General features: G+C 37.5%; 4 protein-coding genes across 4 annotated transcripts; all 4 read right to left on the bottom strand.

The window, feature by feature from the left end:
* Positions 1-13412: 13412 nt before the first annotated feature.
* On the bottom strand, positions 13413-14636 carry LOC112198863 (proline-rich protein 2-like). Its single transcript, XM_024339962.1, has one exon. The coding sequence runs from the start codon at positions 14634-14636 to the stop codon at positions 13413-13415; it is 1224 nt and encodes a 407-aa protein (XP_024195730.1).
* A 1592-nt stretch (positions 14637-16228) lies between these two features.
* On the bottom strand, positions 16229-18061 carry LOC112198862 (basic proline-rich protein-like). Its single transcript, XM_024339961.1, has one exon. The coding sequence runs from the start codon at positions 18059-18061 to the stop codon at positions 16229-16231; it is 1833 nt and encodes a 610-aa protein (XP_024195729.1).
* A 1615-nt stretch (positions 18062-19676) lies between these two features.
* Positions 19677-21065, bottom strand: LOC112198861 (sporozoite surface protein 2-like). Its single transcript, XM_024339960.1, has one exon. It carries the CDS (start codon positions 21063-21065, stop codon positions 19677-19679), a length of 1389 nt encoding a protein of 462 aa, XP_024195728.1.
* A 1615-nt stretch (positions 21066-22680) lies between these two features.
* On the bottom strand, positions 22681-24069 carry LOC112198860 (sporozoite surface protein 2-like). The gene has a single exon (XM_024339958.1). The coding sequence runs from the start codon at positions 24067-24069 to the stop codon at positions 22681-22683; it is 1389 nt and encodes a 462-aa protein (XP_024195726.1).
* Positions 24070-25473: the final 1404 nt, after the last annotated feature.

The following is a 25473-nucleotide window of genomic DNA, read 5'->3' as shown; positions in this document are numbered from 1 at the left end:
TGAAATTCTTTTTTTTTTATTTATAAAAACCCCACCCCAGTCCCACCCGTGATGGGGCTCCAACTCCTGACCTCTTATATATGAGACCAAACCCTTACCACCCCACCAAACACACACACCCAAAGCCTCTAGTCGTACTTCGTGCTGTGCTTAGGCCGGCCCATTTATTATCGTGCCGGGCTTGTGCTGGCCCATTTACTTAAACATTAAGCCCGGTCCAGCCAATGGCCCGAGCCCGTATCGTGCCTGGCCGTGCTCGTGTCGGGTCAATAAACGGGCCGTGCTCGTGCCTACTCACTATAAAGCACGATTTTAAAATCTTAATTTGAACAAATAAAAATTAATTTTATTTAACTATATAGAAAATTAAAATAAATTAAGTTTTACAACGTTTTTCTTAATCTTAGCTTTTTAAGATTAGTTTTCTAATAATTTTTTATATTCCACTATAAGAAAGAAAGAAAGAAAAAAATAACTCAAAATATATATTTTTAGTGTATTATTGTGAGATTAATCTTTATTAATATAATGAAGATTTAGTATCATATTATTCTTTCCTTCATTCTATAGTTCTATTATGATGAGATTAGTCTTTACTAATAAACATATATTTAATATTTAGAAAAAATACTTATGTTAAAATAAGGATATAATGTTTTATTTCACTATTTTGACGACATAAAATTAAGAAATATCATTGGTGGAATTGTCATGAGATTTTAAATAAAGAGGTCTAATATTCAAATCTCATCATTGTAGTTTTTTAATATTTTTAAAAACAAAATGAAATTTTGTGTTTGTAACGGGCCGGCCCACAATATGTCGTGGTCGGGCTGTGCCGAGCCCATTATTGACTTTGGCCCGGCCGGGCCAATGTGCCAATATTCCTAGGCCCAACCCGGCCCGTTATTCTAACGTGCTCGGGTCGTGCCGGGCCGCTTTTAAGGGTGCTGGGCCCTTGCCGTGCTCGTGCTTAGAGACCCGTTTGCCACCTTTACTTGAAGTAGGATTTTTCTCAGATTTTTCTAATGGTTTAAATCCACTAGATTTCTTGGGTTTGACTAGAGAGTTTTTCTTATCCTTCAGTAAATTTTTCATAGAATCCAGCATTTCTTGGTGCTCACTGATTTTTCTGCCAACACTTGTTAGTTGTTCTTCATCTATATCTGGTACTTTTTCGAAATGATCTTGACATCTAGATAATTCTTTTATCAGATTCTGATGTTTCTCATCAGAGGATTTTAACAGAGAATTCAACTTCTCTAATATCAATTCAGACATTGTTCCCATTGGGGATTCCCTTTTCAGCTTTTTCAGCAAGCTCTAATACCAGTGAAATGCGGATCTAACCGATGCTCAAATAATCAAGAGGTTTTTGTTAGCTCAGTGGTTAGAGCACCCACTACCTATGTACAAAGTCATGAGTTCGAGTCACCATGGGGGCAGGATTGAAACCCTTTGGTCCTCTTTTTTTTTTTTTTTTTTTTTTTTTTTTTTTTTTTTTTATAAGAAAAAAGAAGAAGAAGAGGTTTTTGTTCCTCTTTAAGAGTATATTTTATATCTCAATTTCTCAACTTTATAAATTCTTGTTTGGACTATAAAGATAAAATCCCAGTAGTCGGGAGTCTCTCTTTTAAGTCTGGCTCTAATTTTCTCAACTTTTCTCTTTCTTCTGCTAATTCTTTGCTAGTTCTTTTACAAATAGCAATTAAATCTAATCTGAAAATGATTGAAATTATGAATAGTGAAAATTAACTGTTCACCTTTGGGTATTGTTGAAATGGAAAAAAATGCAGACCCAATTGCAATGAATTTCGTTCATGGGAAGAAATATGAGTGCTTTATTTAAACAAGTTTAAAAGCCTCTAATTAAGAAAAAGGACGGACAAGTTGGATAGCTAATAAAACTCTAAACAAAAAGAAAAGAAAAACTGTAGAGTTTTTAAGCTACTTGTATTGGGTTTGCATCTGACTTCTAGCTTGTTTGAAAGTCTAGACAAGCAGTTAAAAAAAAAGAAGTTACAACCTTGACGTCAAAAGAAAAAGCAGATAAGGTGCCCAGCTAGTTCACTCCGAGTTGAACTCTAAAACTCCATGTCTTATACAAATCAAACTCATGATCGATGCAGTATAAAAGCACTACATGAAAAGAAAAAATGGTGGGGAGGACAAATAGGAGGAGCAGAGCAGCGTGAAGAGGAAGAGTTACAGCAGCCAAGGAGAGGAAGAAAGCAAGAAAGAGGAGGTGAGCCTTTCACCGATCTGCACCTTTTCCTTTGCTGTCCTCAAATGATGCAGGCCTCCAACGAAGTGATACCGTAGGGTATCAATATCATGCTCTGACACGGCGTGCCTTAGGGTGCCGATATTGTCGTCGAGCTCCAGCACGGCGTGCCTTCGGGTGCCGTATCATCCTCAAGCTCCGACACGGCGTGCCTTAGGGTGCCGATATTATCGTCGAGCTCCAGCACGGCGTGCCTTCGGGTGCCGTATCATCCTCAAGCTTCGACACGGTGTGCATTGGGATGCCGTATTGTCGTTGAGCCCCGGCGATATCTTTGGGCACCATTTTTGCCCTCAAAATCCGGGTGACGGCTATTGGTTCATAAAATCCCAGTAGCAGCCCCCTGGCTCTCCCATGTTCCAGTAGCAAGCGCTGCTCTCAAGTTCCAGCAGCGCCACAAAGCTTTGATTGAAACATGCAACAATCTGCAAGCAGGAATGTCAAAAAAAAAAAGAAAAGAAAGAGATGAGCTCATCACTTTCATCCTCATTGACAACGAAAAAAATAAGCAAATTAAAGGCTTCCCTGTCAAACTGTCCAAGAAAAAAAATATGAGCAAAGGGTCCTTGAAACTTTGGCTCCGCTGCTCTTCAAATCAAAATGAGCTCGGTGGTTTCTCTCAAAAAGTCAAAGAAGAAAACCAAAGAGCTACAAGAGTGCAGTTCATAAAAAATAAAAGAAAAAGGATGTGTGGCCTATCGTTCTCCATCAGTAAAGATGACAGAGCCACCTCTTGGAAAGTCAATTAATGGAGCATAATCACATGATCAAGCTTTCTCCAACACACCAAGGACAAAACAAACAAACAAAAAAGCATAATAAGAAGACAAGAGTGAAGTTTGGCGGTGGTCTTCCAAAATAATTAAGAGGAAGGCTTATTTAAACATGTCTTCTTATTATACAAAGTGTGCTGGAACATGATGGCACCACCATGAAATAGAGACAAAAGAAGAAGATTTAATTAAATCAAAGGGGAGCTAACACGTTTGATGTATAAAGTTTCAAGGCAAAATACATTTAAAGCATGCAATAAAGCTAATCTCTACGAAGCTACGATGAAGGATGATTGGCTCTGCTATTGAAGAATTATAACACAGCACCTGTTCGATAAAACGCGGCAGCCAAGTTGAACACCAAATGTGAACAAACAAGCTCCTAAGCAGTTTGGGCCTCGGAGAAGCTTTAGGTTTCTGAGAAGTTTACGGGTGTCCATAGCAAAATTTGATGTCCAAAATAAAAGTTTGATGCATCTCTTTGAATTCTAGACAAGAAAATTGTGACTCGGAGTTCACTCGGTACACTGTCGGTCCCCGTGATAAATTTGGGGCCGAGAAAGCTTCATGGATCGAGGAGCATGATTCGCGAGGACACAAAAGAAGCACATGTCCAAATTTGGGCCCATTTGAAGAATTTGGCAAAGCATGATGTTGCGGGTGTCCTTTTCGGAATACCCGAGCTTTGGTTTCGTTAAATTACTTCGGAGCCTGAAAACTATCCCTTTTGGTACAAAACCAAGAAAAATCCTAAATACCCAAGTTATGAACTACAATGGTTTGATCCCTTCACAGGGTATGTAGGCAATCTAGCGACCCACTAGATGCAACCACAAATTCAAATCGGATCCCTGACTCCATCAGTCAAATTCACCTAAACACCAGAAAAATCAACTCATTCCCAAATTACCCAAAAACAAGTTCAAGGGCTTTAAACCCTCACAAATATCTCAAACACAAATCCAAAAATGAATGGGTCATCTACCCATTTAATTCTCAAATGCCTGGAACTACATGTGGTTTGATCCCGCAAGGGTATGTAGGCAATCTGGAATCAAATAATCTAGATGCAACCGCATCCTAAACACTATTCCTATCCCAAAAATCCAAGCCTTCCAATGGGTCATTCACTCATTGGAACTCTTGAACTACGAGTGGCTTGATCTCCTCCTGGGTACGTAGGCAACCCATTTCAAAATTCAGGTGAAGCTGCAAAAACAAACAACCACACACTGGTTTCTTTATAAATGGAATCAAAAGGTGTTTCCCTTGTAACAAGAGATTGTAATTAAGAGACATATTCTGTCTTGAATGGGTCGAACCCGAAATAATTAAAACTCTGTTCTGTTAATGAATATGAGTGAAATTACGTTGGGTGACATTTTACACTTTGTGTAATTTTTAACCTAACAGGTATAGAGGATAGATTTATAGTCATAATATGTAATGAATAAACAAATTCATAACTATGGGCCCACTATGCTCTGTCAATTTTCAATTCACTGTAAGTAAAACATGAAAGTAATAGGGGATTTTTTGGTAGAGGAAGAGACAAGAGGTATCCTATGTGTAAAGTCCTGATTGGTTACTAGGGAATCATGAGCAGCCCTTGCTGACCAGAGCTGGTTACCGAAGTTTTTTTCCATATTATTACTACTGAAGAAACAACAATTGAGAGCACATAAAAAATGAGGTAGGAGAAGAGCAAAGCCAGTCTCTAGATTTTTGAGAGCAACGCGATAGCGGATTTTTTTTTCCTATTTGTTGTATGTCCTAGTATGGCAAAGCACCTCGTCATGGAAAACACTAGTCAGCTTGTTGGGTTGATCGGTGGTGGCAGAAACGAGCTGAGCAGATTTCGGTCGGCGGGCTGCGATGATGGCTTGAGTGAGCAACGATATGCAGTGAAGGCAAAGGCGAGGAGAGGCGGGTAGGGTCGTCGGGGAGTTTATTGGTGTTGTTTCTTGTCAATGCATCCGGGTCAGACTGTAAGGGTGACATTTCGGGTGAATATGTTCCTGGTTTTCGGCTTGGGTTGTTGAATCATGTCATGTTGGAAAGAGCGGCTGGTAGAGATTACGGTACAGTGATGTCATTGACAGTAGGTTGGCAACGACGACATGAGGGTGCTCCTACCAGCCTTGTTGTTTGGGTTTGGGCCTTTGGGTCTCCTGGGCCATGAGGGTTCAGTTTCTAAGCCCATATGAGTAGGTCTGATTCTATTCAGAATTAGGACAGGTTGGAGGGTGCCTTGACACCCTCATCCATTACTTAGTGTTTTGGGCTGGCCTGGCCTGAGAATGTTACCTACTTTGATGGTTTGAGCTTTTTATGGTCTCTAAAGTGCCAGTTTAATTCAAATCTTGATTCTGGTGAAATGGGTAATTATCTCGAGTTGGACTGGTGTATCTCAAGCGGCTTATGGATAAGGAATTGGCTCCTATTTGTTTGCTGGGAAGTAGCTTTTTGTTTGTACCATAATTGCGTGAAGGTGAATGGAAGGTTAGTTTATGATGTTTTCCTAGAAGGCACGAAGTTGTTCTTTGTATATAGGTTCGCTCTAAAAGTAAGCTCAAATGGTTTGTAATGAGGTGCAATGCTTAGATAGGGATTTGATTGTTTCCCCGTCAACTTTTCTATTTTTCAAGTGTTTGTAGTCTCTAACTTTTTGGTTGTTGATCTAATGCATTCAACTTCAACTTTAAAAAAAATTCACTGGCACATAAAACTAAAATATTGAGAATTATAATTGACACAATAATAATGTTTTAGTGCAATTCATAAGCCAATAAAATCACTCTTTAGATTATGAATTTTTTGGTTCGAAAGCAAAACAAAACAAAAAGTTATTCAACTTTTCATAGATGAAAAGATATTCATTCATTAATATGTTTTCTTGGTTGAAGCCCTTGTTGGTGTTATGAAATTGATTAAACAAGGTCTAACCAATCTGGGTTTATTGGAGTTGGTGGTTTAATAAGAGAATATGATGTAGGACGAGAATGGGTCTAGTTTAGCCGGAAAACTAGAAAAATAAAGAAGCGGTGTAGAATCAAGAAGAGTGATTGGAAAATAGGCAATTCACGCATAATGAAGTTACTAGCCTCTGCAATATTCCAGAAAATTTAGTTTTGGACTTTTCAGGTTTCTAGTACAAAAAGTCAGGTCTTTGATTGTGAATCAGGTTGGATCAACTTTTGGCTAGAATGTCCGTTTGAGACGCATGATACGTTTCTAGAATGGGAATGACAAGATCTTCAAGACTCACTTTAGTGCGCCCTAATAGTTTTAGACCAAAATATATCGTCTTAATTATCTTATTCTAGATTTAATATTTTTAGGCTAGTTTTACATTTGTTTTAGGATTTCATTATTTTTAGGTTCTTAGTTTCTTTTTAAATTTGGATTCTTTAGAATTTCTTGTTAGATTATGATTTTTAGGACTCTAGATTTATCTTTTTAGGATTTATTGCTTGTAAAGTTAGGTTACGTAAGGTATCAGAGCAGGTCTTCCCTTTCTCTTTTATTTACCGTTGTAGCAATGGTTAATGAACGTGCTTCAGTTACAAGAGCGGAAGTAACTTGAGTTTACAAGCAATAAATCATAAAAAGATAAATTTAGAGTCCACCAGAGAATTTGAGAAAAAAAAAACTCTTATTTTTAATAAATTCGATATGATAAACTGGGGGCGGATCCGTGGCGTCACAAATTATAGTTAAAATTATTCTTCAATTACCAACCATTAGATTAAAAGATTATCAATGGATGAGATTAGTCATAAAGAATATATCATTACCTATTATTTTTGTTTTTTTTTTCTTTTCTTTTTAATTAATTAATCAAATCTATTTATTATGACTTAATAAAAATCAATAATTGCTATTTTGATTTGGAATACAATTAAGAATCAAATCTTTCAATTGTTTTCCTATTGAAACTCATCTACTGCTCAGAAAAGAACTGACAAGGCGTTTAACGAAGCATGATGAAAACTGATTGAATTCTCGACCTCTTTCTCACCTTTTCTTCATCAAGATGACAGAGCAAAATCAAGATTCATCATATTTTCATTGCATATCTCCAGTAGGTTACCCTTAATTCTTTTCTTTTTCTTTCTGTTTGCTCTAAATATTGTAAAGTTCATGCCATTTGTTGATGATAAACATCAGGTCTCATGATATCTAGTTGACATTGTGTAAAATTCTTTCATGTTCATTTAGTTTGTTAAAGTTTTCATTTAGTTCATCAAAGGCCTCATCTGATCGATTTCTTTTTCTTTTTTGAGGAGTAGATGAGTTTCAATAGGAAAACAATTGAAAGATTTGATTCCTTAATTGTACTCCAAATAAGAATAGCAATTATTGATTTTTATTAAATCATAATAAATGGATTTGATTAATTAATTAAAAAGAAAAGAAAAGAAAAGTAATAGGTAATGATATATTATTTTTTATGACTAATCTCATCCATTGATAGTCATTTAATGTAATAGTTGGTAATTGAAGTATAATTTTAAGGACTAAATACTGTTTAGTCCTTGAGCTTTTAACCATAAAACACTTCAGTCCCTGACCTTTTAATTTCACACGTTTAGTTCCTGTACTTCAAAATTTCAAACCAATAGGTCCTTGTTGTCTAAAAGTCGCGGCAAAATGTCTATTGTGCCCTCAATTTTTTTTAATTAATTAATTATTTTATTTTTTTTGGAAAAAGATTTTTTTTCCCTTTCTTTCTTTCTGTTTGAAAAAAAAAAAGAATAAATAAAATAAAGAAAAAAGAATGAATAAAAAAGAGAGAAAGGAATAAATTTATTAGAAAAAAAAAGAACTGAGGGCATAATAGACATTTCACCGTGACTTTTAGATGGCAATGACCTATTGGTCTGAAATTTTGAATTACAGGGACTAAACATGTGAAATTAGAAGGTCAGGGACTGAAGTGTTTTATGGTCAAAAGCTCAAGGACTAAACAGTATTTAGTCCTAATTTTAACTATAATTTATGATGCCACGGATCCGCCCCCCGATAAACTGATTCTAATATAAAACATGATGATGCTTATATAGGCATCCAAAACCTAAAATCATAATCTAACAAGAAATCATAAAGAATCAAATTTAAAAGAAAACTAAGAACCTAAAAATAAAACAATTCTAAAACAAATGTAAAACTAGCCTAAAAATATTAAACCCCGAATCGGATAATTAAGACGATATATTTTGGCCTAAATCTGTTAGGACTCACCAAAGTGAGTCTTGAAGATCTCGTCATTCCAATTCTAGAAAGGTATCATGCGTCTTAAATGGACAGTCTGACCAAAAGTTTATCCCAATCTGATTAACAATTAATACCTGACTTTTTGCACTAGTAACTTGAAAAGTCCAAAACCAAATCTTCTTGAATATTCCAGCGGCTAGTAACCTCATTTCGCTTGAGTTACCTATTTTCCAATCACTCTTCTTGATTCTATGCCGCTTCTTTACTTTTATGGTTTTCCTGTTAAACCAGGTCCATTCTCATCCTACATCAGATCATAATGGAGATTGGATCTCTGGTTTTAGTATTAGTCTTGGAATTGGTCAAATTATCAATGCTGAAGCTAGAGGTATGCTTTCTAGGCTTAAACTTGCCAATGATCTCAACATCAAAAGAGTTGAAGTTGAATCTGATTCAGCCATTCTCATTAAACTCATCCTTGAAGGTTGCTCTGATTCTCATCCTTGGGGGCTATTATAAATAGCTGTCACATTTCCTTAATATGTTTGATGAAGTAAGTGTCAAACACATTTTCAGAGAATGCAACTACATTGTTGATGTTCTTGCTAAGGGCACCTTGAACCATGATCCTAGCATTGTTTTGTTCTCTAGTTTTCCCCCTCATGCTTTTAGCGCTTTTCAAGATAATCTATGTAATTTTTCCAAAGCTAGGAGAGTTAGGGATAGTCCTATGGGCTAGTTTTCTTTCCTTTTCTCTTGTTTAGGCCTTCTTGGCCTCTTTTTGTTACCAAAAAAAAGACATTGATTCATTATTCATAAACTAATTTGCTCACTAGAGGACTAGAGGTCCAAAAAGTGTTGGTAGAGGTCTTAAAAGTAAACAATATTGCTTAGATTGCCTATTAGTGTCGTACATTCATATAACAGTTCGTACCAAGACTACCTGGACGATGTGGAGTTGTGGATAACCTAGACTACATACTGCTTGAAATAAAACAAAGATGGTAAAAATTGCGTTAGAAATTTAGAGGGATACGTAATGCTATATATATTCTGACTCTTAGAGTCCTAGTTAGTAACTTCTTCTTTTTTTAATGCAAGGGGTGTCAGTCCATTATAGTAAAGTAGGAAACATTACAAATATGACTCACCCGGACTGCGGGCAACGACAAAAGAGGAGCCATGAATGAATAATCTAAAGCAAGCCCTAGAGTACTCAAACATAATGTAACCACCTTGAATTATTGAAGCTTAGTCCTATGATATATATAATGATGCCTGGCGTTTATAATTGGCTTATAAAAGTTTAATTTTTGTTGATAAATCGACTCTTTCATGTTCTTTCGGAATGAATCCTCAATTTGCAATGATCATTACCTAATAAATTTGGATTTGTGCTAATAAGCAAGAGAAGTATATAAATTTTATAAGGCTAGTTATATATATATATATATATATATATATATATATATTTTTTTTTTTTCTTTGTTTTATGGTATATATTTATTTAATTGGGTGCGGTTCATAGGACTACATTTAAAATAAAGATAGTCTTCTTTTTTTGATACTTATATCAAAAAGAGGTGAAATAGTCAAATGTACCTGAACTATCATGAAATGCACTTTTTGAAAGCTACAAATTTTTAGGGAGTGTGTGGTACCCCTACTATCCCTTTGTTAGTCTCTTTATTACTTTCGTCCATGGTTCTGTTAAAATAAGGATAAAAATTGGACAACTGCTGATTCTTTTTTCTTTTTCTTTTTTTTTTGAAAAAAAAATTAATTAAACTAAATTAAAATACTAAACCAAGTTTTAAAAAGAAATAAGTAGAATTCAAGTTTGGTAAATATATAGATTCACCTACCGCCTCCACTGATTAAACCCTTCAATTGTTCCAACAAAAGAATTATCCCATTAAGTAACCCAAAGAATTGAAGTTTTAAGATATCCTTTGTGGGACTCACTTTTCGATCATATATTGGCATCTCGACCGTTCACTTCTTAGGACTCGATGAATAGATCAGTTATGCAAATTTTCAGCCAAATTGGTGACCGTTGAGATATCAAACTAGACTAAATCAACGGAAAAGCTAAATCCGTCAAATCTGAAAACCGTTCATGTTTAAAATTATAAATTACAGTTTTTAATGTTTTAACGATTATCAATTTGGCTAAAAATTTGTCAGAATTGATCTACTCATATAGACCTAACAACAGAACGGTGGAATGTTAATAAGTGATCAAAAAGTTGGGGGTGGACCAATAGCCACCAAAATTACAGTTAAAATTATACTCTCATAAGAGCTGATGGATGAGATTAAATAATAATTTCCTTTTTTTCTTAATAAATGGGTTCTATAACACAAATTATTTTTCCTTCACAATCCTTTATTCATTGTACACAATACCCGATTTGGAATACCAAATCAATTTATTGTTAGAAACCCGACTTAGAGAAATGGCTCAAAATTGAGCCTTCCGACCACCGAAGCTAGAGTTTTGACATAATTGATTAGTCCTTCACAATCAAAGCCAATAAATTTGAACAACCCTAAAGCGAGGAGAAACGAACAACCCTAAAGCAATGGGATGGTAAGAGATGTGAGGCAAAGAGAGAAATGTTTTGGTTTTGGTTTATTGCGATCGGGGTTTGTCGAGAGTGAAAAATCATCCGATTAGTACCCTCATTAATCAGGAGAGTTGGTTTTGGTTTGTTGAGGTCAAGTTTATGAAAGAAATGTTGTGTCGAGAGAGAAAGGCTCACGGTCAAAGAAAAGCGATGATGCTCGGAGAAAGGCACTGATGGTAATTTTTCTTTTTTATCTAAGTGTATAGGCTAGGGCTATATTTTGGTCTAATTGTATTTTTTTTTTCTAGGCTCTGATGGTTTAATTTCATTTGGAGATTGGCTCATTTGGACAACAACCCTCATTAGTCGTTTAGGCAAGCCATCAGCCAATGTTTATCATATTCATATTGTCTAAATTCCCCAATTTTGAATCTTGGGTTTGCCTCTTAAGTAGACTGACTTCCCTCTTAAACTGGTTGGAAGCAAATTTTGGGGGAAAATGGTTAGCCCTCATTGGAACATGTTTCTCTCTTGCCAACATATTCATTCCTACCATAGTTCTGGACTTATCTGTCCTACCAACCAATACATGTTTCAACTTAAGGCAAAACTGATACCATCAAATGAAGCTAAAGCTCTCAATGGGGGGGGGGGGAGTTTGGCATCTCTTAAGCGGTAGCAAAATTGGCGCTTCATATTATTCACAGTCACACAACGCATGCTATCTATAAACGTCTTCTCAACAAATTCATAAGTCCAGCCTCAGAAATAGCTATTGGTTGAATTCATATCAAAAGACGGATAGTTTAAAAGCGGTGTCCCAATAAATCAAAATCATTCAGACTACGGAAAAGTGTTTAGCACCGTATACCTAGTCTCTTGTTTTTTGATTTTTGTAGTAGTGATGTTTGGGTGATATACCTTAATTGAACTTTTTTGTTACAAGTTATTGACTAGTACATAACATATTTAAAAGTACTACATAACACAAACGTATACCTAAGGCAGATTAGCATTTATTTTCATGAGAAAATGCCCTTTGAATGATCAATAGTACAATATCATATTGAAAATGATGTTTTTGCAAGATTATTTTAAAGATTGCGGAGGCGAATAACATTACAGACTTAAAAGTTATTGACTAGTATAAATATTTTTTCTACGTTTGATGGTATATATTTATTTAATTGGGTCCGGTTCATAGGACTACATTCAAAATAAAGATAGTCTTCTTTTTTTGATACTTCATATCAAAAAGAGGTAAAATCGTCAAATGTACCTTAACTATCATGAAATGCACTTTTTGAAAGCTAAAAATTTTTAGGGAGTGTGTGGTACCCCTAAAAATTTTTAGCTTTCAAAAAGTGCATTTCATGATAGTTCAGGTACATTTGACGATTTTACCTCTTTTTGATCTGAAGTATCAAAAAGAGAAGACTATCTTTATTTGGGAGCTTCTATTCATACCTCCAAAATTGGTATTTGGACCTCTTTCTTTTTCTAAGTAATAGTTGACTTTGTCAACTCATGTCAAATTACCAATAAAGACATTAATAAGGAAAAGAAAAATCTTTTCTCATCTCTACGAACAGTAATAGTCTTTAATTTGAAGAAAACTTTCTCCTCCACTGTAAACCTTAAAATATATATCGCCAAACGTTATTTAACGTTGTAGTCAAAATTTCCAGAATTTGACTTCCCTCGTTTTCAAAATAAAAATAAAAATTGCATTATCCAAGAACCCGTAACTCCACCAAAGTCATCCATCACCCACAATCCCTAGGATTCATGAGAAGTTATACCATGACCTAGGCCAAAAATAGCTACAGATTCATTCCATGCCATAAGATGCAAAACATAACTCCACATATAGGTCTCATATACAAAATCTGGAAGCAACATATTACAAAGGGAAAGTTTGGCATCTCTTAAGCGGTAGGAAAATTGGCGCATAATATTATTCACAGTCACACAACGCGTGCTATCTATAAACGTCTTCTCAACTAATTCATAAGTCCAGCCTCAGAAATAGCTATTGGTTGAATTCATATCAAAAGACGGATAGTTTAAATGCGGTGTCCCAATAAATCAAAATCATTCAGACTATGGAAAAGTGTTTAGCATCGTGTACCTAGTCTCTTGTTTATTGATTTTTGTAGTAGTGATGTTTGGGTGATATACCTTAATTGAACTTTTTTGATAAAAGTTATTGACTAGTACGTAACATATTTAAAAGTACTACATAACACAAACGTATACCTAAGGCAGATTAGCCTTTATTTTCATAAGAAAATGCCCTTTGAATGATCAATAGTACAATATCATATTGAAAATGATGTTTTCGCAAGATTATTTTAAAGATAGCGGAGGCGAATAAGATTACTGACTCAATGGTGGAGACTCTCAGGGATTAGGTCCCTTAGGTACACGCCTTGAGATATCAGCAAAATTGTATAAACTATTTGATGTCTTATACTCGAAATCTTTCAGTGGTGGAGGTTGCTGAGGATTCGGACCTTTAGGCACAAGCCTTAAGGCATCATCATAGTTGGATGAACTATCAAATGCCTAATGCTCGAAATCCTTCACCGGTGGTGACTGTCGAGGGTTGGGACCCGTAGGCACACGCCTTAAGACATCCAACAGTGGAGACTCTCGAGGATTTGGGCCTAAAGGTTGCACACGCTTTAAGACATTCAGTGGTGGAGGCTGCTGAGGATTCGGACCTTTAGGCACAAGCCTTAAGACATCATCATAGTTGGATGAACTATCAAATGCCTCATGCTCGAAATCCTTCACCGGTGGTGACTGTCGAGGGTTGGGACCCGTAGGCACACGCCTTAAGACATCCAACGGTGGTGACTCTCGAGGATTCGGTCCTGAAGGCGGCACACGGTTTAAGACATTCAGTGGTGGAGGCTGCTGAGGATTCGGACCTTTAGGCACAAGCCTTAAGACATCATCATAGTTGGATGAACTATCAAATGCCTCATGCTCGAAATCCTTCACCGGTGGTGACTGTCGAGGGTTGGGACCCGTAGGCACACGCCTTAAGACATCCAACGGTGGAGACTCTCGAGGATTTGGGCCTAAAGGTTGCACACTCTTTAAGACATTCAGTGGTGGAGGCTGCTGAGGATTCGGACCTTTAGGCACAAGCCTTAAGACATCATCATAGTTGGATGAACTATCAAATGCCTCATGCTCGAAATCCTTCACCGGTGGTGACTGTCGAGGGTTGGGACCCGTAGGCACACGCCTTAAGACATCCAACGGTGGTGACTCTCGAGGATTCGGTCCTGAAGGCGGCACACGGTTTAAGACATTCAGTGGTGGAGGCTGCTGAGGATTCGGACCTTTAGGCACAAGCCTTAAGACATCATCATAGTTGGATGAACTATCAAATGCCTCATGCCCGAAATCCTTCACCGGTGGTGACTGTCGAGGGTTGGGACCCGTAGGCACACGCCTTAAGACATCCAACGGTGGTGACTCTCGAGGATTCGGTCCTGAAGGCGGCACACGGTTTAAGACATTCAGTGGTGGAGGCTGCTGAGGATTTGGACCTTTGGGGACAAGCCTTAAGACATCAACATGGTTGGATGAACTATCAAAGGCCTCATGCTCGAACTCTTGCACCGGTGGTTCATCTCGAGGAGGACCCTTAGGCACAAGCCTTAAGACATCATCATAATTTGATGAACTATCAGAAAAAACATGGTCACCATTAACATAGGTGGATAGTAGGAGAAGACTGAATAAGACAAACAAGTATGTCCCATAAAACTTCATTGTGTTGTTTGGATGGTGAATGCCTATTCTCAGCATCACTCAAGCAACTCTATTTATACTGGTTTTTATGTACAAAATGTGATTCTTAGAGAAACCATAAAATACTTTTTAAGTAATGTGGTTTTTATTGAGGGTATACTATCTTCCTTTTTATGGTATAGAATATTTAAAATTCACATTTATGTAAATATAATGATGCTTGGCATTTATAATTGGCTTATAAAAGTTTAATTTTTGTTGATAAATCGACTCTTTCATGTTCTTTCGGAATGAATCCTTAATTTGTGATGATCATTACCTAATAAATTTGGATGTGCTAATAACATCCAAGAGAAGTATATAACTTTATATGGCTAGTTATATATAATTTTTCTATGTTTTATGGTATATATTTATTTAATTGGGTCCGGTTCATAGGACTACATTCAAAATAAAGATAGTCTTCTTTTTTTTATACTTCATATCAAAAAGAGGTAAAATTGTCAAATGTACCTTAACTATCATGAAATGCACTTTTTGAAAGCTAAAAGTTTTTAGGGAGTGTGTGGTACCGGTAAAAATTTTTAGCTTTCAAAACGTGCATTTCATGATAGTTCAGGTACATTTGACGATTTTACCTCTTTTTGATATGAAGTATCAAAAAAAGAAGACTATCTTTATTTGGGAGCTTCTATTAATACCTCCAAAATTGGTATTTGGACCTCTTTCTTTTTCTAAGTAATAGTTGACTTTGTCAACTCATGTCAAATTACCTATAAAGACATTAATAAGGAAAAGAAAAATCTTTGCTCATCTCTACGAACAGTAATAGTCTTCAATTTGGAGAAAACTTTCTCCTCCACTGTAAACCTTAAAATATATATCGCCAAACGTTATTTAACGTTGTAGTCAAAATTTCCAGAATTTGACTTCCCTCGTTTTCAAAATAAAAATAAAAATTGCATTATCCAAGAACCCGTAACTCCACCAAAGTCGTCCATCACCCACAATCCCTAGGATTCATGAGAAGTTATACCATGATCTAGGCCAAAAATAGCTACAGATTCGTTCCACGCCATAAGATGCAAAACATAACTCCACATATAGGTCTCATATACAAAATCTGGAAGCAACATATTACAAAGGGAAAGTTTGGCATCTCTTAAGCGGTAGGAAAATTGGCGCATAATATTATTCACAGTCACACAACGCGTGCTATCTATAAACGTCTTCTCAACTAATTCATAAGTCCAGCCTCAGAAATAGCTATTGGTTGAATTCATATCAAAAGATGGATAGTTTAAATGCGGTGTCCCAATAAATCAAAATCATTCAGACTATGGAAAAGTGTTTAGCATCGTGTACCTAGTCTCTTGTTTTTTGATTTTTGTAGTAGTGATGTTTGGGTGATATACCTTAATTGAACTTTTTTGATAAAAGTTATTGACTAGTACGTAACATATTTAAAAGTACTACATAACACAAACGTATACCTAAGGCAGATTAGCCTTTATTTTCATAAGAAAATGCCCTTTGAATGATCAATAGTACAATATCATATTGAAAACGATGTTTTCGCAAGATTATTTTAAAGATAGCGGAGGCGAATAAGATTACTGACTCAATGGTGGAGACTCCCAGGGATTAGGTCCCTTAGGTACACGCCTTGAGATATCAGCAAAATTGTATAAACTATTTGATGTCTTATACCCGAAATCTTTCAGTGGTGGAGGCTGCTGAGGATTCGGACCTTTAGGCACAAGCCTTAAGGCATCATCATAGTTGGATGAACTATCAAATGCCTCATGCTCGAAATCCTTCACCGGTGGTGACTGTCGAGGGTTGGGACCCGTAGGCACACGCCTTAAGACATCCAATGGTGGTGACTCTCGAGGATTCGGTCCTGAAGGCGGCACACGGTTTAAGACATTCAGTGGTGGAGGCTGCTGAGGATTCGGACCTTTAGGCACAAGCCTTAAGACATCATCATAGTTGGATGAACTATCAAATGCCTCATGCTCGAAATCCTTCACCGGTGGTGACTGTCGAGGGTTGGGACCCGTAGGCACACGCCTTAAGACATCCAACGGTGGAGACTCTCGAGGATTTGGGCCTAAAGGTTGCACACGCTTTAAGACATTCAATGGTGGAGGCTGCTGAGGATTCGGACCTTTAGGCACAAGCCTTAAGACATCATCATAGTTGGATGAACTATCAAATGCCTCATGCTCGAAATCCTTCACTGGTGGTGACTGTCGAGGGTTGGGACCCGTAGGCACACGCCTTAAGACATCCAACGGTGGTGACTCTCGAGGATTCGGTCCTGAAGGCGGCACACGGTTTAAGACATTCAGTGGTGGAGGCTGCTGAGGATTCGGACCTTTAGGCACAAGCCTTAAGACATCATCATAGTTGGATGAACTATCAAATGGCTCATGCCCGAAATCCTTCACCGGTGGTGACTGTCGAGGGTTGGGACCCGTAGGCACACGCCTTAAGACATCCAACGGTGGAGACTCTCGAGGATTTGGGCCTAAAGGTTGCACACGCTTTAAGACATTCAGTGGTGGAGGCTGCTGAGGATTCGGACCTTTAGGCACAAGCCTTAAGACATCATCATAGTTGGATGAACTATCAAATGCCTCATGCTCGAAATCCTTCACCGGTGGTGACTGTCGAGGGTTGGGACGCGTAGGCACACGCCTTAAGACATCCAACGGTGGTGACTCTCGAGGATTCGGTCCTGAAGGCGGCACACGGTTTAAGATATTCAGTGGTGGAGGCTGCTGAGGATTCGGACCTTTAGGCACAAGCCTTAAGACATCATCATAGTTGGATGAACTATCAAATGCCTCATGCTCGAAATCCTTCACCGGTGGTGACTGTCGAGGGTTGGGACCCGTAGGCACACGCCTTAAGACATCCAACGGTGGTGACTCTCGAGGATTCGGTCCTGAAGGCGGCACACGGTTTAAGACATTCAGTGGTGGAGGCTGCTGAGGATTCGGACCTTTAGGCACAAGCCTTAAGACATCATCATAGTTGGATGAACTATCAAATGCCTCATGCCCGAAATCCTTCACCGGTGGTGACTGTCGAGGGTTGGGACCCGTAGGCACACGCCTTAAGACATCCAACGGTGGTGACTCTCGAGGATTCGGTCCTGAAGGTGGCACACGGTTTAAGACATTCAGTGGTGGAGGCTGCTGAGGATTTGGACCTTTGGGGACAAGCCTTAAGACATCAACATGGTTGGATGAACTATCAAAGGCCTCATGCTCGAACTCTTGCACCGGTGGTTCATCTCGAGGAGGACCCTTAGGCACAAGCCTTAAGACATCATCATAATTTGATGAACTATCAGAAAAAACATGGTCACCATTAACATAGGTGGATAGTAGGAGAAGACTGAATAAGACAAACAAGTAAGTCCCATAAAACTTCATTGTGTTGTTTGGATGGTGAATGCCTATTCTCAGCATAACTCAAGCAACTCTATTTATACTGGTTTTTATGTACAAAATGTGATTCTTAGAGAAACCATAAAATACTTTTTAAGTAATGTGGTTTTTATTGAGGGTATACTATCTTCCTTTTTATGGTATAGAATATTTAAAATTCACATTTATGTAAATATAATGATGCTTGGCATTTATAATTGGCTTATAAAAGTTTAATTTTTGTTGATAAATCGACTCTTTCATGTTCTTTCATAATGAATCCTTAATTTGTGATGATCATTACCTAATAAATTTGGATGTGCTAATAACATCCATGAGAAGTATATAACTTTATATGGCTAGTTATATATATTTTTTCTATGTTTTATGGTATATATTTATTTAATTGGGTCCGGTTCATAGGACTACATTCAAAATAAAGATAGTCTTTTTTTTTTATACTTCATATCAAAAAGAGGTAAAATCGTCAAATGTACCTTAACTATCATGAAATGCACTTTTTGAAAGCTAAAAATTTTTAGGGAGTGTGTGGTACCCGTAAAAATTTTTAGCTTTCAAAACGTGCATTTAATGATAGTTCAGGTACATTTGACGATTTTACCTCTTTTTGATATGAAGTATCAAAAAAAGAAGACTATCTTTATTTGGGAGCTTCTATTCATACCTCCAAAATTGGTATTTGGACCTCTTTCTTTTTCTAAGTAATAGTTGACTTTGTCAACTCATGTGAAATTACCAATAAAGACATTAATAAGGAAAAGAAAAATCTTTTCTCATCTCTACGAACAGTAATAGTCTTCAATTTGGAGAAAACTTTCTCCTCCACTGTAAACCTTAAAATATATATCGCCAAACGTTATTTAACGTTGTAGTCAAAATTTCCAGAATTTGACTTCCCTCGTTTTCAAAATAAAAATAAAAATTGCATTATCCAAGAACCCGTAACTCCACCAAAGTCGTCCATCACCCACAATCCCTAGGATTCATGAGAAGTTATACCATGATCTAGGCCAAAAATAGCTACAGATTCATTCCACGCCATAAGATGCAAAACATAACTCCACATATAGGTCTCATATACAAAATCTGGAAGCAACATATTACAAAGGGAAAGTTTGGCATCTCTTAAGTGGTAGGAAAATTGGCGCATAATATTATTCACAGTCACACAACGCGTGCTATCTATAAACGTCTTCTCAACTAATTCATAAGTCCAGCCTCAGAAATAGCTATTGGTTGAATTCATATCAAAAGACGGATAGTTTAAATGCGGTGTCCCAATAAATCAAAATCATTCAGACTATGGAAAAGTGTTTAGCATCGTGTACCTAGTCTCTTGTTTTTTGATTTTTGTAGTAGTGATGTTTGGGTGATATACCTTAATTGAACTTTTTTGATAAAAGTTATTGACTAGTACGTAACATATTTAAAAGTACTACATAACACAAACGTATACCTAAGGCAGATTAGCCTTTATTTTCATAAGAAAATGCCCTTTGAATGATCAATAGTACAATATCATATTGAAAACGATGTTTTCGCAAGATTATTTTAAAGATAGCGGAGGCGAATAAGATTACTGACTCAATGGTGGAGACTCTCAGGGATTAGGTCCCTTAGGTACACGCCTTGAGATATCAGCAAAATTGTATAAACTATTTGATGTCTTATACTCGAAATCTTTCAGTGGTGGAGGCTGCTGAGGATTCGGACCTTTAGGCACAAGCCTTAAGACATCATCATAGTTGGATGAACTATCAAATGCCTCATGCTCGAAATCCTTCACCGGTGGTGACTGTCGAGGGTTGGGACCCGTAGGCACACGCCTTAAGACATCCAACGGTGGAGACTCTCGAGGATTTGGGCCTAAAGGTTGCACACGCTTTAAGACATTCAGTGGTGGAGGCTGCTGAGGATTCGGACCTTTAGGCACAAGCCTTAAGACATCATCATAGTTGGATGAACTATCAAATGCCTCATGCTCGAAATCCTTCACTGGTGGTGACTGTCGAGGGTTGGGACCCGTAGGCACACGCCTTAAGACATCCAACGGTGGTGACTCTCGAGGATTCGGTCCTGAAGGCGGCACACGGTTTAAGACATTCAGTGGTGGAGGCTGCTGAGGATTCGGACCTTTCGGCACAAGCCTTAAGACATCATCATAGTTGGATGAACTATCAAATGCCTCATGCTCGAAATCCTTCACCGGTGGTGACTGTCGAGGGTTGGGACCCGTAGGCACACGCCTTAAGACATCCAACGGTGGAGACTCTCGAGGATTTGGGCCTAAAGGTTGCACACGGTTTAAGACATTCAGTGGTGGAGGCTGCTGAGGATTCGGACCTTTAGGCTCAAGCCTTAAGACATCATCATAGTTGGATGAACTATCAAATGCCTCATGCTCGAAATCCTTCACCGGTGGTGACTGTCGAGGGTTGGGACCCGTAGGCACACGCCTTAAGACATCCAACGGTGGTGACTCTCGAGGATTCAGTCCTGAAGGCGGCACACGGTTTAAGACATTCAGTGGTGGAGGCTGCTGAGGATTCGGACCTTTAGGCACAAGCCTTAAGACATCATCATAGTTGGATGAACTATCAAATGCCTCATGCCCGAAATCCTTCACCGGTGGTGACTGTCGAGGGTTGGGACCCGTAGGCACACGCCTTAAGACATCCAACGGTGGTGACTCTCGAGGATTCGGTCCTGAAGGTGGCACACGGTTTAAGACATTCAGTGGTGGAGGCTGCTGAGGATTTGGACCTTTGGGGACAAGCCTTAAGACATCAACATGGTTGGATGAACTATCAAAGGCCTCATGCTCGAACTCTTGCACCGGTGGTTCATCTCGAGGAGGACCCTTAGGCACAAGCCTTAAGACATCATCATAATTTGATGAACTATCAGAAAAAACATGGTCACCATTAACATAGGTGGATAGTAGGAGAAGACTGAATAAGACAAACAAGTAAGTCCCATAAAACTTCATTGTGTTGTTTGGATGGTGAATGCCTATTCTCAGCATAACTCAAGCAACTCTATTTATACTGGTTTTTATGTACAAAATGTGATTCTTAGAGAAACCATAAAATACTTTTTAAGTAATGTGGTTTTTATTGAGGGTATACTATCTTCCTTTTTATGGTATAGAATATTTAAAATTCACATTTATGTAAATATAATGATGCTTGGCATTTATAATTGGCTTATAAAAGTTTAATTTTTGTTGATAAATCGACTCTTTCATGTTCTTTCATAATGAATCCTTAATTTGTGATGATCATTACCTAATAAATTTGGATGTGCTAATAACATCCATGAGAAGTATATAACTTTATATGGCTAGTTATATATATTTTTTCTATGTTTTATGGTATATATTTATTTAATTGGGTCCGGTTCATAGGACTACATTCAAAATAAAGATAGTCTTTTTTTTTTATACTTCATATCAAAAAGAGGTAAAATCGTCAAATGTACCTTAACTATCATGAAATGCACTTTTTGAAAGCTAAAAATTTTTAGGGAGTGTGTGGTACCCGTAAAAATTTTTAGCTTTCAAAACGTGCATTTAATGATAGTTCAGGTACATTTGACGATTTTACCTCTTTTTGATATGAAGTATCAAAAAAAGAAGACTATCTTTATTTGGGAGCTTCTATTCATACCTCCAAAATTGGTATTTGGACCTCTTTCTTTTTCTAAGTAATAGTTGACTTTGTCAACTCATGTGAAATTACCAATAAAGACATTAATAAGGAAAAGAAAAATCTTTTCTCATCTCTACGAACAGTAATAGTCTTCAATTTGGAGAAAACTTTCTCCTCCACTGTAAACCTTAAAATATATATCGCCAAACGTTATTTAACGTTGTAGTCAAAATTTCCAGAATTTGACTTCCCTCGTTTTCAAAATAAAAATAAAAATTGCATTATCCAAGAACCCGTAACTCCACCAAAGTCGTCCATCACCCACAATCCCTAGGATTCATGAGAAGTTATACCATGATCTAGGCCAAAAATAGCTACAGATTCATTCCACGCCATAAGATGCAAAACATAACTCCACATATAGGTCTCATATACAAAATCTGGAAGCAACATATTACAAAGGGAAAGTTTGGCATCTCTTAAGTGGTAGGAAAATTGGCGCATAATATTATTCACAGTCACACAACGCGTGCTATCTATAAACGTCTTCTCAACTAATTCATAAGTCCAGCCTCAGAAATAGCTATTGGTTGAATTCATATCAAAAGACGGATAGTTTAAATGCGGTGTCCCAATAAATCAAAATCATTCAGACTATGGAAAAGTGTTTAGCATCGTGTACCTAGTCTCTTGTTTTTTGATTTTTGTAGTAGTGATGTTTGGGTGATATACCTTAATTGAACTTTTTTGATAAAAGTTATTGACTAGTACGTAACATATTTAAAAGTACTACATAACACAAACGTATACCTAAGGCAGATTAGCCTTTATTTTCATAAGAAAATGCCCTTTGAATGATCAATAGTACAATATCATATTGAAAACGATGTTTTCGCAAGATTATTTTAAAGATAGCGGAGGCGAATAAGATTACTGACTCAATGGTGGAGACTCTCAGGGATTAGGTCCCTTAGGTACACGCCTTGAGATATCAGCAAAATTGTATAAACTATTTGATGTCTTATACTCGAAATCTTTCAGTGGTGGAGGCTGCTGAGGATTCGGACCTTTAGGCACAAGCCTTAAGACATCATCATAGTTGGATGAACTATCAAATGCCTCATGCTCGAAATCCTTCACCGGTGGTGACTGTCGAGGGTTGGGACCCGTAGGCACACGCCTTAAGACATCCAACGGTGGAGACTCTCGAGGATTTGGGCCTAAAGGTTGCACACGCTTTAAGACATTCAGTGGTGGAGGCTGCTGAGGATTCGGACCTTTAGGCACAAGCCTTAAGACATCATCATAGTTGGATGAACTATCAAATGCCTCATGCTCGAAATCCTTCACTGGTGGTGACTGTCGAGGGTTGGGACCCGTAGGCACACGCCTTAAGACATCCAACGGTGGTGACTCTCGAGGATTCGGTCCTGAAGGCGGCACACGGTTTAAGACATTCAGTGGTGGAGGCTGCTGAGGATTCGGACCTTTCGGCACAAGCCTTAAGACATCATCATAGTTGGATGAACTATCAAATGCCTCATGCTCGAAATCCTTCACCGGTGGTGACTGTCGAGGGTTGGGACCCGTAGGCACACGCCTTAAGACATCCAACGGTGGAGACTCTCGAGGATTTGGGCCTAAAGGTTGCACACGGTTTAAGACATTCAGTGGTGGAGGCTGCTGAGGATTCGGACCTTTAGGCTCAAGCCTTAAGACATCATCATAGTTGGATGAACTATCAAATGCCTCATGCTCGAAATCCTTCACCGGTGGTGACTGTCGAGGGTTGGGACCCGTAGGCACACGCCTTAAGACATCCAACGGTGGTGACTCTCGAGGATTCAGTCCTGAAGGCGGCACACGGTTTAAGACATTCAGTGGTGGAGGCTGCTGAGGATTCGGACCTTTAGGCACAAGCCTTAAGACATCATCATAGTTGGATGAACTATCAAATGCCTCATGCCCGAAATCCTTCACCGGTGGTGACTGTCGAGGGTTGGGACCCGTAGGCACACGCCTTAAGACATCCAACGGTGGTGACTCTCGAGGATTCGGTCCTGAAGGTGGCACACGGTTTAAGACATTCAGTGGTGGAGGCTGCTGAGGATTTGGACCTTTGGGGACAAGCCTTAAGACATCAACATGGTTGGATGAACTATCAAAGGCCTCATGCTCGAACTCTTGCACCGGTGGTTCATCTCGAGGAGGACCCTTAGGCACAAGCCTTAAGACATCATCATAATTTGATGAACTATCAGAAAAAACATGGTCACCATTAACATAGGTGGATAGTAGGAGAAGACTGAATAAGACAAACAAGTAAGTCCCATAAAACTTCATTGTGTTGTTTGGATGGTGAATGCCTATTCTCAGCATAACTCAAGCAACTCTATTTATACTGGTTTTTATGTACAAAATGTGATTCTTAGAGAAACCATAAAATACTTTTTAAGTAATGTGGTTTTTATTGAGGGTATACTATCTTCCTTTTTATGGTATAGAATATTTAAAATTCACATTTATGTAAATATAATGATGCTTGGCATTTATAATTGGCTTATAAAAGTTTAATTTTTGTTGATAAATCGACTCTTTCATGTTCTTTCATAATGAATCCTTAATTTGTGATGATCATTACCTAATAAATTTGGATGTGCTAATAACATCCATGAGAAGTATATAACTTTATATGGCTAGTTATATATATTTTTCTATGTTTTATGGTATATATTTATTTAATTGGGTCCGGTTCATAGGACTACATTCAAAATAAAGATAGTCTTTTTTTTTTATACTTCATATCAAAAAGAGGTAAAATCGTCAAATGTACCTTAACTATCATGAAATGCACTTTTTGAAAGCTAAAAATTTTTAGGGAGTGTGTGGTACCCGTAAAAATTTTTAGCTTTCAAAACGTGCATTTAATGATAGTTCAGGTACATTTGACGATTTTACCTCTTTTTGATATGAAGTATCAAAAAAAGAAGACTATCTTTATTTGGGAGCTTCTATTCATACCTCCAAAATTGGTATTTGGACCTCTTTCTTTTTCTAAGTAATAGTTGACTTTGTCAACTCATGTGAAATTACCAATAAAGACATTAATAAGGAAAAGAAAAATCTTTTCTCATCTCTACGAACAGTAATAGTCTTCAATTTGGAGAAAACTTTCTCCTCCACTGTAAACCTTAAAATATATATCGCCAAACGTTATTTAACGTTGTAGTCAAAATTTCCAGAATTTGACTTCCCTCGTTTTCAAAATAAAAATAAAAATTGCATTATCCAAGAACCCGTAACTCCACCAAAGTCGTCCATCACCCACAATCCCTAGGATTCATGAGAAGTTATACCATGATCTAGGCCAAAAATAGCTACAGATTCATTCCACGCCATAAGATGCAAAACATAACTCCACATATAGGTCTCATATACAAAATCTGGAAGCAACATATTACAAAGGGAAAGTTTGGCATCTCTTAAGTGGTAGGAAAATTGGCGCATAATATTATTCACAGTCACACAACGCGTGCTATCTATAAACGTCTTCTCAACTAATTCATAAGTCCAGCCTCAGAAATAGCTATTGGTTGAATTCATATCAAAAGACGGATAGTTTAAATGCGGTGTCCCAATAAATCAAAATCATTCAGACTATGGAAAAGTGTTTAGCATCGTGTACCTAGTCTCTTGTTTTTTGATTTTTGTAGTAGTGATGTTTGGGTGATATACCTTAATTGAACT

The sequence above is a fragment of the Rosa chinensis genome, chromosome 4 (assembly GCF_002994745.2).
Source record: "Rosa chinensis cultivar Old Blush chromosome 4, RchiOBHm-V2, whole genome shotgun sequence".
In the NCBI taxonomy this organism is placed as follows: Eukaryota; Viridiplantae; Streptophyta; class Magnoliopsida; order Rosales; family Rosaceae; genus Rosa; species Rosa chinensis.
This window is presented reverse-complemented; position numbering and strand designations above follow the sequence as displayed.

Coding starts and splice junctions, on each gene's coding strand:
- LOC112198861 (XM_024339960.1), bottom strand. CDS start 21,065: ATGAAGTTTTATGGGACTTACTTGTTTGTCTTATTCAGTCTTCTCCTA.
- LOC112198860 (XM_024339958.1), bottom strand. CDS start 24,069: ATGAAGTTTTATGGGACTTACTTGTTTGTCTTATTCAGTCTTCTCCTA.
- LOC112198862 (XM_024339961.1), bottom strand. CDS start 18,061: ATGAAGTTTTATGGGACTTACTTGTTTGTCTTATTCAGTCTTCTCCTA.
- LOC112198863 (XM_024339962.1), bottom strand. CDS start 14,636: ATGAAGTTTTATGGGACATACTTGTTTGTCTTATTCAGTCTTCTCCTA.